The sequence below is a fragment of the Hetaerina americana genome, unplaced genomic scaffold (genome assembly GCF_022747635.1).
Source record: "Hetaerina americana unplaced genomic scaffold, ioHetAmer1.1.p SCAF_10, whole genome shotgun sequence".
Classification (NCBI taxonomy): Eukaryota; Metazoa; Arthropoda; class Insecta; order Odonata; family Calopterygidae; genus Hetaerina; species Hetaerina americana.
In genome coordinates, this window is record NW_027286070.1 from 29,192,563 (window position 1) to 29,213,402 (window position 20,840).

Consider the following 20,840-nt stretch of genomic DNA (forward strand, 5'->3'; position numbering starts at 1 on the left):
ATTTTTTATTCGCCGTAAAAAATGTAATCATATCAAATTAAATCGTAAAATAAATATTATTATTTCAATTTTAGTACCACAGGGGAGGTCATTATATCATTCGATAGTTAATTTTAATTGAACGGATCCTCCTACTCTTGTCATTAAACTACCCTAGCGAGAAAATAAAAATCAATTTACTTCCGCTTTTTTCTGGAAAATATATGAAATGGGTTAACACATTTGGTATGAAATTCTTGTCGTGAGTAAAAAATGATTTTCAATCCAGCTGAAAACTTCCGAATGCCTTCCTTATTGTAAAAAAATTAGAGAAAAATCTTATATTTCTTTTCTTGGAAAACATAATGTTACATTTTTTTTGACTTATTTAAGCAACAGTATATAATCATATACAAACGTTACTCTCGTATGGGAATGGAATTCAATTACACTTAATGAAGTTTAAATACCCGTAATGAAGGTAAGTGAATCAAAAGGTTTCATTTTATTAATAAATTTCTACTTTGGTGACTTAAAGTATCAATTAGATTTAATTCAATTCAATTGAAACGTGGATAAATTATGAAAAATGGGTTACATTCTTCAAGTTGTGTTGTTAATTTCTAAATGTTTAATTTAAAACTAATTATAAACGAACATTATCCTTTTATGTCATTAAATTATAAATTAAAGCAAAAGAATCCTCACAGTCTGTGTGACAGAGTAAATTTGACAGTCAACCATCGATTAATTATCTTAAATGATATATATATATATATATATATATATATATATATATATATATATATATATATATATATATATATACACAGGCAATGCTAGCGTCACGCAACTTGGCTCAGAGAAGGCAGACAAGCCACTGAAGCTATCTGACCTCGTCCAGCGGCTACTCGCGTCGTCAGCACTTCATGCGGCACGAACGGGTACTACTTTCCGGATGACCCTCATATATATACACACGAGGGTCATCCGGAAAGTAGTACCCGTTCGTGCCGCATGAAGTGCTGACGACGCGAGTAGCCGCTGGACGAGGTCAGATAGCTTCAGTGGCTTGTCTGCCTTCTCTGAGCCAAGTTGCGTGACGCTAGCATTGCCTGTGTTGTTTCTGTGATTGTTTACAATGTTTAAAAAAATTGAGAACGCCGCCAGTTGTGAAGTGAGGGCAGTGATTAAATTCCTCAATGCAAGAAACGTTCGCCCATGTGATATTCATCGCCAATTAAAGGAGGTGTATGGAGACAATGTAATGGACGAGTCGTCTGTTCGGCGGTGGTGTCGCAACTTCAACATGGGGAGGGGGAACACACACGACGATGAGCGTTCGGGGAGACCGTCTGTCATTACAGACCAACTGGTGAGCTCAGTTGACGAATTCGTGAGGAACGATCGGCGCGTCACAATTGATGACATCTGTGAGCATTTTCCCAATGTTTCTCGAACAATTGTTCATGAAATTGTTAAACACCATCTGCATTATGCAAAAATTTGTGCAAGATGGGTCCCTCGCGTATCTCAATGAGCTGGCGGCGAAGGACTATGCAGCAGGAATACAGAAACTTGTCACACGTTATGACAAATGCCTTAATTTGCTTGGAGATTATGTTGAGAAGTAGTTTAAAGTATCCTCTTTCAAATAAAATTTTTATGTTTGTTAATATTTACTTTTGTGTCTTTATTTCACGAACGGGTACTACTTTCCGGATGACCCTCGTGTGTGTGTGTGTGTGTGTGTGTGTGTGTGTGTGTGTGTGTGTATATATATATATATATATATATGGATTTTTCCCCATAGATTTTATTTAAACCAAATATTGATTTAGGAACTTTAAAAGCGTAGCAATATTTTTTGTAAAATTATAAGTCAATCAATTTATCCGCGATGTAAGGAAAAATACTTCAATGACGCAGCGAAGTTTATTAAATCAGTTATAAGTAAAGAGTAAACTTATGAGGTAGTGGCAATGCAAAAAAGTCACCCTCATCAACCTTAAGTGTTTCTACCCTTCCTTAGTTTTAAAAGAGCTATTTTAATAACTACTGCAATGTGGTAGATTCGTGAGGGATGCAATAGTTTTTAAATAAACATATCAGGAATAGGGTAATGGAGAGTTTGGTAAATGGCTAATTAACACCTTAATTAATCGTCGTAAAAGTTTCACGAATTGATGTTTTAGAAATTTTGGCATTTGAGTTGAGATCAAAGTGGAACCCATCATCATAGCTACATACGAGTAGTTGAAAATGATTGCAAATTGGTGCACAAGCTGAGTTTTGGTGTTTCTTCTATTTTCATAATCTTCAATTTAAAAAAAGCAGTAAATTCGTCAACTTTTCATCAAACTTTCATAAAACTGTACAAAATATAGCTAAACAAATCAATATTTTCAGGTGAGTTCACTACTAAACTTTACGGGGCATTTTATCCACTTAATTGAGGGAATGCCGTTAATAATAACGAATCAGATGTGATAATGAAATCAATCATAGCACTTAACACGTGGAGAGAATTCAGGTGTTGTTTCGCTCGTGACTCCTTAGCAAACATGACCCCCTTTCCAACACCGCTAAATTAAAAAAGCAAGACTCACTTTTCACCCCCAAGAGCTCCACCGCGGACAGAGAAAGGTTTTGGGGTCAAAGCCTTTAGCAAGAACCAAGATCTTTTTCTCTGGCGCCCAAAATTTCCGGGATACATCACAGGATGGAATATGGAAGAAAAAGGGATACTGAGGAAGTATGCAGTCTGTGCTTTAAACGAAGCACCAACTTTCTAACTAGCGATAAATGCTCATTTAAATAAAAATTAACAGTTAAGGTGAATGGAAAAATCGAATCATTTCAAGAGGTACTCTGACTATTACGTCTAGTCATTCATATTTTATCATTCACTGAACCACATAACATCCGGAAAAAAGATCCAGGTTATCATATTCATTTTACTTTAATCCACTTATACCTTTACGTTCACAAATGAGATGTCACGATATATTGAGGTATTGTATTAAATAAAAACGAAACATATTTCGCTATATATCTTACAGTACTCTGAGAAAACTTATGTCAATCTTGTGCACTGCACTAATAATATCAGCTTCCTCATTTCCTTTTCTCTAGGCTTCATCTATCTTTGTAATTTTCAAAATTTATTCTAATATTTAATCTGCACATTTGTCCCTCACTTCACCTCAGTTGGATGAAAGTATATGAAATACTGATAGGTAGGAAAACCACTCAGCTATGCCAAACGTTTCAACGAGGTATCAATCCTGCCCCTAATATTACTTTTCATTACATTTCCTCAGTTACTGTTGGAAATTCATTCGCTTGATATTGATAACCATTACACGAGATAATTTAAGAGCGCGAAATACCCTAGTGGCTTGTTGGCTCGGTAGGGGAGCAGGGAATCGAATTCCATTGTAAGCATTCGCCCCTTCCAGTTCTGTCATTAAAATTTTCCCACCGCTTCACTCCACACAATGATTTGATATTTTGCATCTTGCAAAAGCCCTCGGATCGCCGATGGATTATTGAAGGAATCCATCAGCGTCATCCCGGTGTAATCAAAGCAGTTGCGGAGGGCTGAGAGTGGTGGCAAGCGAGCTTCCTCCATTGGCTGCGGAGGAATCGCCGTCCCCTGACAGTCATTTTAGCACGTTTCATGATCTTCCTCCCCATTATATTAACTTTTCATACGATCATAAAACTATTCAAGGCTCTCCATAACCCCTTATATGATGTCCTCTCGTGGATAACCCTGTTTCACCTCTTCGTTTTCACTTCTCTGCACCGATGGTGGGCATAGAAAACCTCTCAATTGGAAGAGTGGCATTTTTTATTCACGTACATGAACAAAACTGATTCCATAGCCTATGCCCTTCAAATGCCTTTTAAACTCATGTTAAATTTAAAATCAATCGTATTCACTTAAGAGACCGTACCGTACACCCTGCAGCAAATATTAATATGCTGCAGGGTGCACAAAGTATTAGTACCAAACTTAGTTTTTACTAAGTTTGGTACCTTAGAGGTATTTATAATTAGTTTAGGACTTCAAAGTAATATTTATTTTGACTTAAATAAAACTCAAAATAAATGTTGCTTGCACGCCTGTAACTAATTAATAAATATTACTTGTACTTTGAAACCCCCCTTGAATCCGCGGGGATTGTGATGTTGCGGTGGCTATCATGCTGGCTTCCCCACCCAGAAGGCCCGGGTTCAAATCCCGGCGGTGTTGAATATTTTTCGGTGGTAACTCGATCCCTACTTGAGGTGCTTTGTGAAGGGCACTTTGAGTGAGTACGCCGCCCGTCGGATGGGACGTTAAACTGCGGACCCCTTGGTGCCTTTCGTAAAGAGCAGGCTAATGCCGACGCCGGGTTTCTCTCCACCCTTCATCCTTTCCTGTCCATTCCTAATGGCGCAAATGACCTCAGCTGTCGTTTGCCTCCCCCTAAACACTACTACTATTGAATCCGCCACTGCTATGACCTCACCTTTCTATTTCACACACTTGCCCCAACATTACCTAACCTCCCGTACGCTGGCATTCGATTGCTAAGTGCAAAAATGAACCAACGCTTAATTTCCTTCCGATATCAATTCTGACCGCCGGAACCAGATAATGGACCATGTTACATGATGTACAACCAATAATGAGCGAGTTACTGATAAAAATAAAGATAATTTAATGATAATGAAATCCGTCCATAGCTCCAAATCAACTTTAGCATCATTTGCACACGTGTCTGTTTCTAAAATATTATAACACTATTTCCCATCCAAAAAATTTTAGTATTCCAGTTTATTCCTAGTAATATGGAGAAATTCCATATAGTTAAGCCTGAGACAGTGTCCTTTTTTCCAGCTTCTTATTTAAACGAGCGTATGGCTAAAGCCCGCTTACATCCGAAGAGCTATACACGTACGATACTATTAGCATTAAGCATGATATCGTAACTTACGTCTTGAAGCAAAATGTGTCGGGTTTTACAGCTTCTAGGAGTAATTATTTAGACCGAATAGTTACGGAGATAAAAAGACTGTTGGGGTGATAATTTGGCAGAGCTAAAATCACTAGAGGTTGGACTCGTTTCGCAGAAAGTAGTTTTGAAGATTTAAAAGGCACTGAAATATTCCTTTCAGCATGTAAAATACCAATAAAAGTTTTAGAGTCTGTTGCAGGTATTACCTTCATCGGAAAACCTATTCACTACTACCGGTTTAAACCATGCGCCCATTTATTGAAAATAACGGGAAAGAAAGGCTTCTGAATCTCAATTTTAGTACAATAGCAAAGCTGTCACAATTTCTGTCCAACTCCGACCCGAGACTGCACTTTAGCATCGCGGAAAGTGAGAAACGTCACTCCAGCAGTCAATTTTCCTCGGGGCTCTTCATACTTTCGAACTAGAAGCCAACCTTGAGGGGGAGGGGTTAATTTATCTTTCCCCGGGGAAAAACCTTTTCAATGTTGAGTCGTGTTTTCGTTTCCCGCTTAGCGAGGATATATGAGATAATATTAGTTAATTGGTATGTGATTACTAAATTAATTTCCACGAAGTAAAATCTCACTCTTTCCAAGTATTTATGATTTAATTACAAATTAAACGGTAAAAAACGACAGATTCAGGAGATTTGGAGCGCAAAATAACTATTCCCTCCGGCATGAATTTAAAATCCTATCCCAATTTTTCTGTATATCGGTTGATTTAATTATTTCTGGTAGCAAAATTCCTCCTTCAATGAAAACGTCTAAGAGCTTGGGATAATTTAATTTTATGATTTCGTTATTGTAACTTTACCTTTGCTTTTTTAATGCCAAAGGAGAGTCAAACGACAAATTATTTGAATAATTTAACCGTATATTTTATTCTGTACTGCTCAAAATATGTTATGAGTCTCGTTTGAAGTTATTTTAAATCCAAATGTGCAATAATATTGTATGAATTTTTTTTCGTGTGTGCAAATTCTAAATGAATTCAAGATACAATATTTTGAAAAAAAAACCTTGAGTTAACTGTTAAATAAACCAGTGTAAACCGTTTTCAATGGCCTTCCAGAGTGCACGATCACAGTATTTATGATTAATATTCAGCGCTATTGGACGCTGGGTTCACTCAATCAAATTCAAAGTCTCTGGACAAGTAAGATCGAGTTTTTAGTGGAATGCCATTGTACGAGCTTAGAGGGAGGGAGGTGTCCGTTTCAAATAGTCGTATATTACCTAAGTACCCGTTACCCTCACGACAGCTGCAATAAGTGCGACAATCCGCCTAGTAGACAGCACCAAAACTAAGCCGGAATATTACCTCCGAGGCAATGGCGTTGGAAGGTCAATTAAGCTCTTGGCACTCCATAATCGATGACCAAATGACATGAGCCTCTTCACTATGTTTCATCATCTAAATTTGCAATGCAGAGCATTCCTCTTCCCTCTGTCCCTGGCTGTCCAACTCCTACAGTATTTTACCGCCTACATTCCGATAGCACAATTGGCTAAAATTACCAGATTTTGAACCAATTGGATTTACAGAGTTTCAGTCCGGTTTTCACCACATTCTCTTAATTTCAAACTAAAAAGATAAAGATGAAATGTTAATTAAATCAAAGATATCAAGTTCTATTTCTCCGGTATATTATAATTAATGAAATTTTGCCCGAGAAAATGTTTTTAAGATACGATTTTTAACTGCTTCTTCCGCTATATAACGTGAACAGAAGCTTCGATATTCAGGACCACCCTCCGAATTAATTCAGATTCAATACTAAAGAACGTGATAGTCGTGTTTTAGAAGAATTTCCTTTATGGTTGAAATTAGGGAAGTTGATCGCCGCGGGCGAAGACGTCGATCCACTGCGCAAGATAGTTAAAAGTCCACGATGCAGGGTACTTGGTCTTAGCGCTATTTAATCCTCGATCAGTAGCTAATGATGACTGTGTTCCATTATTTCATAAAATATTGAGTAGGGTTAATTCTGAGGCTCGTGAACACACTGAAATAAATATTTTAAATTACATTCATTATCGAAAATAAATCGCAAACATGATCGTTCAAAGAAATACTTTTTATAGCTACACATCTTATATTCCTCCTTATTTTAACCTTGTGACATAGGAGTAATGTGAGATACCACTGAAACTCAAAAGGTTTGATGAACAGACCAAGGCAGATAGCACTCAAGTGAAGGAGGAGTAATTTAGACAAGTATCCTGAAAAGGTGACGCGACACCTTCGCTCGTTTACTGCGCAGGTTGACTGAATAAGATTGCCAATTTACTGAGAGACATTGGGAGCCCAACTTTCCTCAGCTCAGTAATACCCAAGTCAAAATTATCAATAATATTTTATTACCACTCGCGGGACCGCGTGCAACGCTTACGATTAAAAGGGCCAAGCAGCCGGACTACCTTTAGCAAACTTCCACCCAAAAACACGGCCAGACGAAAAAGTATGCCTACATTGTTCCCGACTCTGTACTTGCAAAGTTTTGACTACTTAAGTATTTAGGGAAGGATAACTGTAGTCGACAAAATAGAGGTTCATAAAGAGACATACAACGAGTGATGGATAAAATTATTACGAACAGTAAGAAGGGAGTGGAGAAATTTTGGAACGGAGAAATCCTGAGATTTCATTGTTATACCGCATATTTCTGGTGTTTGCAAATTCCGCTAACTGCTACACGAAATTAAGACGAGCGAACCTAGAATCGATCGAACTAAGTGTCGGATCCACGCCAATCGCAAAGAGCTATCTTGAGAGACTTGACCGTCCGTGTGAACAAAATATTCTACCGATCCGCGTCACGCCCCCGGCATCTTCACCAGGGGCCTACCACCCCGTTCGGCCGCACTCCATTATAGGGCGTTGGCGAAAGATGGTAGCCAGAATGAGGAGATGAAAGGAATCCCAAGGGGCAAGGATAAGAAAAAGACTCCCACACTCTCCACTCATAATCCCCCCACACCCTTTATCTCTACCCCCACCCTTCCTCTTCCTTCCTCCTAACCCCCTCGTATCTTTCACCCATCCTTTTATGTTCTTATGAGTCGGGAGACGGTAGAGAGTGGATGGGAGAGGAGTTTTTTGGCGCCTCATATGAGAAAACTCTCCTGCTCAAGGGCATATTATAAAATGTAGAGAAAAGGAGCCATGTAGGGGAGGGGAGGAGAGGGGCGTAGTTGAGGGGGTGCCGAGGGGCAGAAGGCCGTAAATCGGGGCAGGGCAGGTAGTAAAGCGAATGGGATCCTCGCGTTTGTCGTGGCGTTCTTTCAGCGGGGAAGAGGATGTGAGGGTCGAGCAGCTGCCCTCCTTATCCCGTTCCCTTTGCCCCCTCTCGCTGCGCGTCCATCCGAATGGACATTCCATGGGGATTGCTCCTTCACGCTAACTGGCCGCGTTCGATTCAACAGCGATGATTATTTTAAATGTGCCATACATTGAAGCAGTGTTTCCTAAAATTCTTTGAATGAAGACCATCCTCCTATCCTAGAAAAGCGCCCTCTGGATACTCTGTGTACTTATGGTTCCCGCTCGGTGTTGTGTGGGTAGTGGCTTTACCGTCTTAATATGAGCAGAGAGAAGTCTGGAGTAAAATGGACTCAGCCATAGGAAAGCGAGCGAAGAGATAGGGTGACCTCTCGGACAGCGGGCCCCAATAGTTGGCAAAGCCTATTGAGGGCCGTGGTGCATTCGACGCGATGACGGAGCTCGAAGGCAGAGAAAATTACCGCGTCCTCTTGAAGTGCAGAAGATTGGATCGTGACTGCACGAGTCAATGTTACCACCTTTAGTTCAGGTATGACTGACTAGTGATGACATTAATGTAACACCCATTCATGCGTATTTCATAAACAGATATCATGTGTCTATACAGTTTTAAGTATACTTTGAGTTTCTTATAAATGTTTAGAACGTGCTCTAAAACTTATTTTGTGACTTTTGGAGCGCAAAATTTTGCAACAAGGAAATTTTGGCTTCTCTATCTCACGAATGAATGAACATTATTTAAACATACCAGGGAGGCGCGTTGACGCGTATTGGAAACTCTTGTATAACTACGCATATTATATCGATTTTTTGGGAAAACAAAATGTATTTCTGCACTTTCCATTTACAATTCTTCTAAAGGCAGTCACTGCCATTAGACAACGTGTAAAATCTTTTAAAAGTTTCAATGCCGGTTTTTACGAAAACTAGCGTGAAAATACCCTATTTTATCATCAAAATTGATAGAGTGAACTTGGGAGTTTAACATGGAGAAAATAATATCAAAATGACATTTACCTCAAACATCGATGTCTCCTCCTTATGAGCGGTTGTAGCATACCACACCAGGGGTCATGGCTCCGGCAGAAGAGTTGATTTGGCTAGAGGAAAGTACACTTTTCACAAAAAAACGCCAACATGCAATCCTTAAGTTGCCTGAAAATATCCACATTACCCACGGCACGATTCGTTTTTTTTAGAATAACCCAAAATTAGCATTTTAAATTAAACTAAAAAAGACTGAAATCACAATTGGTTGGTCGAGTGGTGGCCGCCCGAACGATCGTGGGTCGCCCGCCCCGAGTGAACCTTCGAACCGAGGTGCTCGACCGCCACTTACTCAATCGCCCCCTTAACGAGAGAGGCGCTACCGATCACGGCCTTGAATCAGAGTTTCGAGCGAGCCTTTCCATGAAATACTGAAATGAAAAAGCAAAACATTCTCTTATTACCTCATATAATATAAATTTTAAAGACAATGGATATTTTTACCAGGAGACATCATTCATGAGATGGTAAAGGCAAAATTACATTTATATTTTTACCCTACGGGGTGTACGCTCCACCTTGGAAAACACTGATTTAAAAAGCCTGATATGAGTCCACTGTGCGAGGCTGGGCGAGAGAGAAACCTTCCGTCATTTCCTATCCTGACTAGACGCTAAGACTTTTAGAAACCACCGTTCTTCTCGTCCCGCAATACTTGCGCAGTTACGCGGTTGCTTACAGAATAAAAATGGACAGCCAAAAAGAGAAAATTGTCACCATGTCGTTGATTTTTTAAGTAAAAAACAAGTGGAACCCCTTAGCTAATGTGGATTTTTCGGGCGCTTCTTGTTATTTCATTGCAAAACGTTGTTGCTTATAAACATTAAATGTGACAGAATAAAATGAACGCTGTACCCATTGCTAGCAATGATTTTTTTTTATTCCGATACTCTCTGAAGTGACTGAAGACTGAAGAACTAATGTCTAATTCTCAAAGAACAACGTATTTAATCACGTTTTAATTATATTACTTTTATAATCTTCAAACAATTGGCGTGAGCCTAACGCTCTTTAGTCTAGATAATCTGGAGATTTTTAAAATAATTACTTATCCCGAAGTCACTTCTATCAATGAGTACTTGCATGAAACGCAGTTATAATTACTTGTACGCGCCGTTCTTTCACCATTTTCGCACCAGTGGTTCAAATAGATCATATTTATTTTTTTATACCGTACTGGTGGGATTTTTAATGAAGATGACGACTGTGCGTATACCACATTTGGTGTAATATTAATATGCTGAAAACCATGACGAGTAAAAGTTCAGAAGAATGATGATTACGCTATACCTGTATATGCTCGTGGACTTCAATAAATACATTGCATTTCCAGAATTACCAAATGTGCTCGACGAGCAACATTCATACTGTGACCCACAGTCTATGAACTTGATAACAGGGAGAAGAAATGTACGATTTAGGTCCGGTAGCCTCCCATGAGTCATTCAGCGACAAAGAACCGGAGAGCCGAGCCAAGTCACCGCCTGCGCCTTTTTTCCACGGGCGTAGCAACGTTCTTCTCCGGGAATACTCGAGATAAGCGACGTGGGAGCGATGCTGCAAGACCGCCTTCGGTTGGGTCTGCCGCCCCAAGGTCTCCGGAGGAATGGAGGAAGTATTGAGGGTAAAAGAGGTTGATCCCCATGAAGAGGCCACATTTCTTTCATATCGCTCCAGTGACGGCAAATCCTTCGGCTACGTACTCTCCTGTCCGTTCTTTTCCCGAAGAAGAATACGGTGCATTTACGCATAGCATGGTACTATCTAAGAGACGAGTAGCAAGGTAAAAAGACCCCTGGTTCCAGGATTCATAATTAGTTAATAGCAGTGTTTCTGTCTTGTAAAATAAGTACCTCTGTGTCTTAGAGCCTCTAAGCATTTTAAAAACATAAAATAAAATTATTTCTAACGTGATTTGACTGCGTCTACCCCTCTAATTTTATTCCTCTCGAGTCCATTTTAATGTACTTAAGAGGTACTTTATGTATGCCCGATTATCCTATCATAATCTGACGATATTACTGAGCTGTCCTTGAATGCTTCCAAGTGAAAATCTTGCAGTTATACTTGAAATACGCCGTTCTTCGCATAAGACGTTGCACGAACCCAACGCCTTTTAATTAAGATCGCACAGTCATAATTTCGGACGAAAAAATAATTCCACTTCGCTGCTATGACTGTCATAAATTAGGTCAAGTACAATATTTCCCCATGTAAGCCGAGTTCCGTCAATAATACGCTAATATTAGCTTAACTCTGGTGGCCCTTATATCAGCTCAACCTTTTCAAATGCCCCAAATTTCAACGACTGGTTCAATCTGCTCAAAAATTGTATTTGCTTCATATTGCTTTTCTTCATCTCGCTTAATAACCACTCTAGTAATTGATAGTAATTTGGCTTTTTCCTTTACATTTAATCAAATATTACTCCTAAATTAAGTCTCCACGACATTATTAATATAAAATTCGAAAAAAATCGCAAATGAGATCATAAAGAAACGCCATTTCATTGTGGTTTATTCATTCATACCCTCAGTCACTAATTTAAAGTACGTGTACGTTTTATAAGCAAAACCCAAATCGTTTGCTTGAAAAAATATTTTAGACTTTTAAGCAATGTCGATCATATAGGCAAATTTCTCAGTTCTCATAGGCAATTTTCAGTCTTTCTGCATTGCAATGCGCTCCACTGTCAGATTGTAAATGTGTGAAAAAGACATAATTAAAACATGAAAAATTTGTCAATTGATACGTAATATGGCATTTTCTCCGCCTTTTAGTTACTGCCTGGCCTTCCTTTTTTCAAATCACTTTTCATTTCTCCTTCAACGTGTAACTTACCCCTTTTTCAAGAGATGGTACAATTCCACAATGAGTCCTTTAAAGTCTGCCACATGTTATGCACATTTTTGAATTATGAACATTTCTAAGCATTGATTAATTTCAATTAATTCTCAAGATAGATTGATATCCGGATAGATTTAAGACTACCAGTGTAAAAAAAAAGTATAGCTACATTATAATTTTTGCTGGTTTTTATTTACCCATAATTACATGTTTTGCTGGATCAGTTTAAGATACCCGTGGCTACCCTTAATTTTCGTGAACTTGCCCTCAAATAAAATCGATTACACTATCTCTCATTACATGAAATCGCGTTCAATGTAACGCTTTTTGCAGTGTTTTACCATACGGGTAGTTCAAGTAGCTTCTGTGTCCTTGGGCTGGCAAATAAAATCTCTGTTTTTCCATTAATTATCAGTAACCTTAGAATTTTAAAGAGAGTCGTGCCCGAGGTCGAAGGCTTAAGCATGGGAGGGGGTAAGAGAGGTGGATGATTGAAGAAATTCGAAGAAGGCAGGACTATTGGATGCAGGAGATACCGAGAGGCAATAAAGGGTTGAAGACTGTGATATCAGGGAGAATACTGGTAAAGTAAGGTAGAGTGAGAAAAGAAGAGGAATATTGGATGAAATAATGGGAGTTAAGAAGTCTGTAGAGCAAAATAATGAACTGAGGTAATATGTAGTACGGGGTTTAAGAATGTTTTTTGACATTTTAGTTCGGGAGTACAGTAATTTTTATTATCATTTCTACCATAAACCTACCGTAAGCCGGTAGACTACTGATAATAATAATGCGTGAGGTAGGAATAGAAACTGCGACCTTTGCGTTACCGGGCAGCCGCTTTAACCACGACACCAAACCCTACCCACATATATCTTGCAACCATACCCTTAGAGCGGAATCATTTTTTTAATTATTCCAAATTTGAAGCCATTAACATTTTCATTTCTCTAAAATTACAGTAAAAGCTAGACACTGAACCTGAAGTGCATAATGAATTTATAAAGAGCCAGCCCACGTGGATTATCGATGAAAATTCCCTTAATCCTAGCATGAGAACCGCTGGCACGTGCGAATGATAGCGGGAAAAGCGCTCCCTGTTGGACGGGGCCACGGATGAAGATTGAGGAAGTGAAGCGAGCGTTGAAGGAGGTGAGAGAAGCAATCCCAGGTCTCCCCTTTCCTCATACCCTCTTCCCTCACCGAGGGGAAGCCCTCAGCTGTCCTCCCCCACCTGAGAGGCAGGCCCCCTCCAAGGATTTCCCGCGGCGTCCCTGGAATGCGACCCCTCCTCGGCCTCCTACATCGGGCGAGTAGGGAGGTGGGAGAGGTAGCAGGGAAAGGGAGCAGCTCTTTGGCTTAATTAACCGCTTTAATGAACAGGTTTCTACGGGGCCGACACCTCTCTCGCGGAAATAAACCGCAGCGTGTGTGGGGGAGGGGGTGGAACGCCGGCAGATAGCGGGGAGAGCCGCAGGAATTGTCCCGGGCGAGGTGGTGGTAAGTAGCGGTCGAGGCCATTGCCCTTCGGACCTTGGGATGGAAAATATTTGAGCAGAATGATATGGTAGCACTCGCTAGAATTTAAAAGAATTATTATAACTAACTGCGGATTAGATATATCGTATTATCTTCTGGGAAGGAAACGGGCCTTCCCAGAAGATAATATGTACAATATTTTTCTCAGGCGATTCTCGTTGAGCGGGGACCTTGCAGAAAATTGCCATCTGGACGAAATGAAATTGGCCTGTATTACACAATTTTTCTTCCAGAAATCCTTGGAGTCCTTGTTTATGAATAAACTCTGATCCCCCTTCCGTTACCATTACCGTCTCATACTCACGGTACTGGTCAATATTAAACATCACCTCCCCTGTGAAACTTGATGGGTCATTGTCGTCAGTGTTTGGCGAGAAAGTAGTCCTGATTATTTGCTCCTGGTTTCATTAAGGAAATAAGAATGGCTTAAGGTCAGTTAAGCGAAAGGATGAGCGAACTTTTCTCTTATCTCTTGGTCCTTAATATTTGGCGACTTGCCGACCTAAGATTTTCGGTAGAACATAAAAAATTAATGGACGAACTTACTAAATCAACGAGATAAGAAAAAAGAGGATATACGGATTCAAATGCCTTGTCTTATATTATCGGCCTATTTTAAAAATTAAATGGAATTTTGTTTGCGATAACTTTTTTACCTCAACAGAGCTAGCAAAATAATGGAATAGAAAGTATAACTGAGGACTTCTAAATTTTCCTTACTCATGAAGAGGTTTGCTGGAAATCAGGCAATCGTGTTATTCCACAGCCTTGGGTACTAATTTCCAAAATTACTTAGCTATCTGCATCTTAATTGTGGTTATTATTTTTATTTCCAGTCACTGTGATACTGATTACATAGCTGTGTACAAAGGGTCAACCACATCCAGTCCTTTGTTAACAACCATTTGTGGGTCCAGGAAAACTCAAGTGGAATACTCAGGTCCAAACATGCTCATTGAATTCAGGTAAATTTTATAATTTTTAATTTTAATTGGAATTTTTAAAGTCAACATGATTATTTTTAACATGGCAGTAGGTTCCATTTCTTCTTTTACTTAAATTACTCATAACATATGTCATCTACATGCAAATACAGAAATATATATTATTTTGTTTTTATTTGATTTATTATAGCATATAAATATGTAGTATTACACACATGCAATACATTCACACACACAAGACAGTCTCAGATTAGGGAATTTAATGGAATATTAATCACTGTTCATAACTTTTCCTTGGAAAAGTTTACAAAATAAATTAATATTAGTACTAAACAGGCTGGTCACCCAAAAATGTATGTTTTATAAAGATGTTTAAATATATGAGTTCACTGCAATTTGTTTTGCTGAATTTGCTGGACATTTCATCATGTTTAGGAAGTATTTTTTGTACGAGAAATTAGAAGGATAAGACCATTGTATATTGGTTGCACATTTGTATACATGCATATTCCTCACCTATGATACATATATATATTGTATAAAATAGGTAGTTACTTCCATTGTGCTGACTTGAAAGTATTGTCATTGAATCTTTGGCCTAATGAAAATAACTGCTGTAAGCATAGTTCGCTTTTATTAAAAATTGTTTACTTTTGCCAAGGGAAAAACTGAAAGTAATCAGTGGATAAAAAAATATTCAAAATATTCAATTTTTCAAAAACAATTATGGTATACATGTTAACCAGCTAATTTTCTTAACCATGAAGGATGCATCTAAAACAACTTACAAAAGGTTCTCATGGTTTATGTAATTTTGTGCAATTCTCTGGAGCTATGGGCAGCTCATTTTTAAAAGCCTTAAGACACTTCACAAACCCATTAAAAAGGGAGTAATTTAAATTGTTAAATTTCACACCATATAGCCATTAAATTCTAAATCAGAAGTGCAAAATATCAATCATCACAGAATGAATGACCACATTTATAACTTATAAGGACAATTCACTGCATTTTGTGCACCATGAAAAATTTCCCATTGGGTGAAAACTATGTACTTGTTAGTATTAATTGAAGTAATTAGTACCACTATTAGGGAACTGCAAAATTTTGTATGTTATAACTTCTGAGAGTGACATAAGAAAAAGTATATATGATTTGTGTTCAAATATATTTTTTAAAGAGTTAAAATAGAATATATCATAATAAAAATTGTCTACCATGGTCAGGTAGCATAATCAATGATTTAACATTTCTCGGAAAATATTCGTTAGAGTATTGATTGATCATCATGAAACAATAGTTAATGATGATTAAGCAATATATTTTGGTCAACATTAAAGTGAACAATCAAAAGCAGGTAATTAATTTTTAACTAAATATTCAAACCATTATATCAAAATAACAATAATCATAGTATGTGCTGTCTTATATTTATAGCATTACTACTTTTCTGGTCAACTTCCCATTACTTAGAGTCATAGTCTACTTATTTATTTTTAGGAATGAATATAATTCAATTATAAGACTCATTACTCACTCTAAATTTTACCTTTTTATCACAGCTCTGGGCCCCCTGTTCCACCTTATGATTACAATGGATTTGTTGCACAGTTGGAATTTATAGAGTCGCCAGAAGAATCTGCCATCACTGAAACCTCTGTTGGAGTTCCCTTCAAGACAACAGAGCCAGGCCTTTTGAGTAAGTTAATTTTTGCTTTTTCTTATTTTTCATACACACTTTCCATGATTTATTTTTTAACTTTGCTGTATCTACAATTGGCGATTGGTAGTCTTGCCTTTTTGTCAGGTGATATTATCAAATATTGCAGCAAAAGCAGCACAATGAAAAGAAGATTACTATTTTCCAATGGTTCCACACCAACTTGATGTATATAGCTACATAGTCACACATTCACTTTCCTTGCAGAGTTGCTTTTCATGTTAAAATTTAAAAATAATTTTATAATTTTACTCTTTTGGTAACTTAACACTTAAGCTTGTTTCAGTAATAAACATGCTTTTGAAAAAAGTTATATTAGTTTGAATGTTATTTCCAAGCACACATTTTCTAGAAGTTTCATTAGTTAAAATAAATATTTCACACTTCTTTTTACCTGCTATTATGAAGGATTGACATTAAAATAAACACAAGAACAAAGTAATGATAAAAACATGTCCTGGAGCACATCAATATGTGTATTGGAAAGCCACTGAATAATGAACAATATCTCCACCAAGAGCATATTTTTTGCATACACAGTGAGCACATTAAGGTAATGGTAGAATCAAATTACGCATATATTTAGTCATTTTGTCACTTTCATTGATATGAATGGCACTGGAATGACAATGAACATCACCATCTTGAATAAGTGGATCAAGGCAAAGGAGTTAGTCCGACACATTTCACTTGATATACAAGTAAGATAACATGTGGTGCAAGAACAAAAGGCAAGGACTGCCAGAGGATACTGAGGGAACCATATAGGTATAAACATGTATACAAGTACCTGCCATTATTTATCTGTATGATAGTCCTATCTATATGATTGCAGCATACAATTCAAAATACATATGCTTAAAGTTTTACTGAATATTAATCATTGAATTTTCCATAGCACTTCTCAAAATAATTGCAATATCTAAAAATATTTTTTTTTGATGCACTGTCCCCCACATGGAGGTGATATTTGTGCAATTTCTACAATATTAGTAATGCCAGTTTTATTTTTTTAAATCATTTGCTGAGTCAATTGAATGCAAACACATTTAATTTGCAGTAGAAAATTCTTGTAAAAGATTGACTCATCATTAAAATTATTAATGTATTAATTAAATGTCAATAAATATGTTTTATTGATTATATGAATATTTTCTCTAAAATTTTAGTGGATGAAAACCTTGGTATGCCTAGGCGTATTCCCAACACAATTTGTGATTATGTGTACTTTGGAAACACCACCCGATCCGGCCACTTTGACACAAGAGCTAAGGGATGGCTGCAGGCTCCTTCAGTAATCAGTGGATCTTCATCATCATCAAAGCCTGCCACTGTCACCTGTAAGCTTATCTTTTATGGAAGAAACTCAGACATTGTCCACATGTCTCTATTCAACTATGATTTAAGGTAAGATTTTTCCAAATTTCAGAGAGTGCATTCTCTCAAATTTGAAATTCACAACATATGGAAATAGATATGTGTTTATTAGTGAAGACACTGAAAATGCCCTATCTTGAATTGTGTCTGTTTCTTGAATGAGAGTTCATTCTTGTTATTTCTGAGTTGGACTCTTTTGTTGAGTCTGTTTGAGTTTAGCCATACATTGTTGAGTTAGTTTAGACGTTGAACACCAAATTCATTTCATTCTTTCCACCTTCAAGGTATTCACTTGAACTTCTAATAGCTTGCAAATGGTTTCCAGTTTTGATGCAAAAGAGCAATTGTTATTGTTCTTGGAGAAAAACTTTTACTAAGAATAAATAAAAATGGTGGGATTGAAAGACTTAAATGCTATGGCTTCCACTCTCTACCCTTTAGCCCAGAGGGAAAGAACAATAGAGAGGGGACAGACCTGAGAAATTGGATTATGTAGATTTAGTGATCCACACTATAATCATGGCTAAGGAATGGTTTAATATGTATCATTGATACTGAAATGCTGAAAAAAACATCATATTACATTCAGTCTTGAAGCAAAAAATAACTGAAATTGAAACTGCTAAAATACTGGGAATTCATACTGACACAAAACTTAACTGGGAGGCCCAAATCTGTCAGATCTGAAATAAAATGAATAAAGCTGATTGTATATTATGAAAGCACAAATTTCTCATTTCAAATGAGTATCGTTGAACACTTTACTATGCCGTCTGTCAATATTACTTGAATTATGGTGTTGAGTAATAGGTCGTTCCCCATATGTCAAACAAATCTTGCTACTACAAAAGAGAGCTGTATGTTCTCTTGTTAAAATTCCACCACCTGATTCTTTGCAAACCTTTTCTATTAAATATGGAATCATCCCTGTTTAGTTTTTTTTTAAAGGCTCTGGTTCATATGAAAGTTAATCTAGATATTTATCAACTAAGATCACACATTCATAACCATGCCATTAAGGGTTAAGCAAACTTGAATACTAATAATTTCAGACTGTCCTCAGCTTACCACCCATTTTATAATGTGAGTATTCATTTGTATAACTGGCTGCCAACTCAGTTGAAATCAGACTGTATAATGAATCTCAAGAATAGGGAGTATACTTTGTTTCTTGCAATCCTGCTTTATTCAATAGATCAATATTTGTATGAAATCTTCATAACATTTAATAATTTATGTTCATATATTATTTACTATTTGTCTTGATGCCATTTAAGATGGTTTTACCATTTATCAAATTGGATTATATTTGTTATTATTATACCATTATATTTATATTCTTTTTTATCATATCACAGCAGTAAATTGAAATTAAAACTCCTATAGCCGTAATAAATTAACAGCTATAGGTGTTTTTATTTTAAGTAATCAATTTATGAGGCCATAGAGCTCAATTTCTTTTACTTTTATATCATGGTAAGGTAATTTTATCAGCTTGACCAATCAAGGCTCTCAACAACCACTTTAGTGCCATTTATAATCTTCCAACTGTAGTTAAAGTGCCAGGTATTAATATTGAAATAATCTATGAGTAGAAGCATCAACTACAATCTCTTTTTTGGCAATTCATTCCAAGTTTCCCATATTTTTTACTGGAATATAACTAGATAAATGATAACGTGGTCAGAAACTATACATCACTAGACCCTCAAATTAATCCTCGGCATTTATTTTGTCATCAGTTTACAATCATATTTGAACTTAATTGTACTAAATAATTAGTTAATATTTCTGGTAAGATAAAAATTTTATAGGGAAACATCATTTCATCTTGCATTTCGATATTGTGTTACGAAAGGATTGGATTGAACGCACACATTTTCCTACAATGTAATATGCAAATTGTTATTGAAAAAAACATACATGCAATTCCCATTTTTTAATAGAGGTATTCTACTTGCTAAGGGTAAGTTTTTGATAGACTCTGGCATTGAATACTGCTGTACCCCTGACCTAACTTGACTACTGTACCTCTAATCTAACATTACATAAAATATCCTTAAATCACATATTTCAATATTCTTTACCTCTGAATACTTTTTAACTCTCTTTAAAATCCATCCAAAATCTCTATCTTTTCCCTCCCTCTAGTTTTCTTTCCCAGCATTCTTCCCTATATTATCATCTTCAACGTTCCATTGACCTCATATTATCTCCTTCTCATGCTTGTCAAAAAAATATGCAAACAAAAATTGCAAAATACATCTTTCATCCAAAAATAATGTGGAAATAATGTTAATGGTAATCATCATCCTTGTTCTTTCCTACAGAAATCATTGGAAACTTTGGAATTAAGTTTTTATTGCTATATCAAACTTTCACAAAATAAGTTGGGAAATTCTTGCCATAAAAATATCATGCGTTCAAAAACTTGAAAACAATTATTTCAGTACTGTAGAATTCACCACAGGAACCATACAGTTGGATAGTTTATACCAACTGGTAAGACCCCTTTAGCTTGAGCACCTACATGATGGTCATTCTTCATCCTTATAAATAGCTAACTTACAATAGCCACTTTTTTTCTTGAATGGAGTGGAAAATCAGCAATTGAATGTAACCACACCATGTATCATTCAATAAACTCTTGATTATCCATGCTAACATTTGCATTTTGAAGCATGAATCATCGAAAGGCATGGCTGTGGATTTTATAAAGTTAAAATCTTTTAAGAAAGCCAAGATATTTCAAAGTTGTATTTTTTTTAAATAATATCAAAGTTCCCAAGCATTTAATTATCTTGATGATTGTAATTTTACCATAATATTGAGGTGCTGGGAAAACAGAGCATGAACAACCTGCAAATGGAAAATGAACACTCCGATAACCAAGAGTTTAATGTACTTGTCAATTTATTGCCTGACATCCACATTAACATTTCCTTCCCTCCTCCATAATTTTTATGAAGGAATGATACCTCTGCCATATGGAAGATAGCCTTTTCACCAATTCACATAATCTTACCTCCTTAAAAATGATTTTTTGAACTCAGTTGCATAATTATTTTAAATTAACTCCGTACATGTTTG

The 20,840-nt window shown here is 36.8% G+C and overlaps 1 protein-coding gene across 2 annotated transcripts in view; it reads left to right on the plus strand.

Annotated features, from left to right (window-relative positions):
- The window catches only part of LOC139700024 (uncharacterized), a 569,652-nt gene that overhangs the window by 537,169 nt on the left and 11,643 nt on the right, over nt 1–20,840 (plus strand). For both annotated transcript variants that reach the window (XM_071598462.1, XM_071598463.1), the window contains 3 exons: nt 14,546–14,674; nt 16,216–16,352; nt 17,543–17,780. In XM_071598462.1, coding sequence (XP_071454563.1) covers nt 14,546–14,674; nt 16,216–16,352; nt 17,543–17,780 — 504 coding nt within the window. The remainder of the gene's footprint in view (nt 1–14,545; nt 14,675–16,215; nt 16,353–17,542; nt 17,781–20,840) is intronic.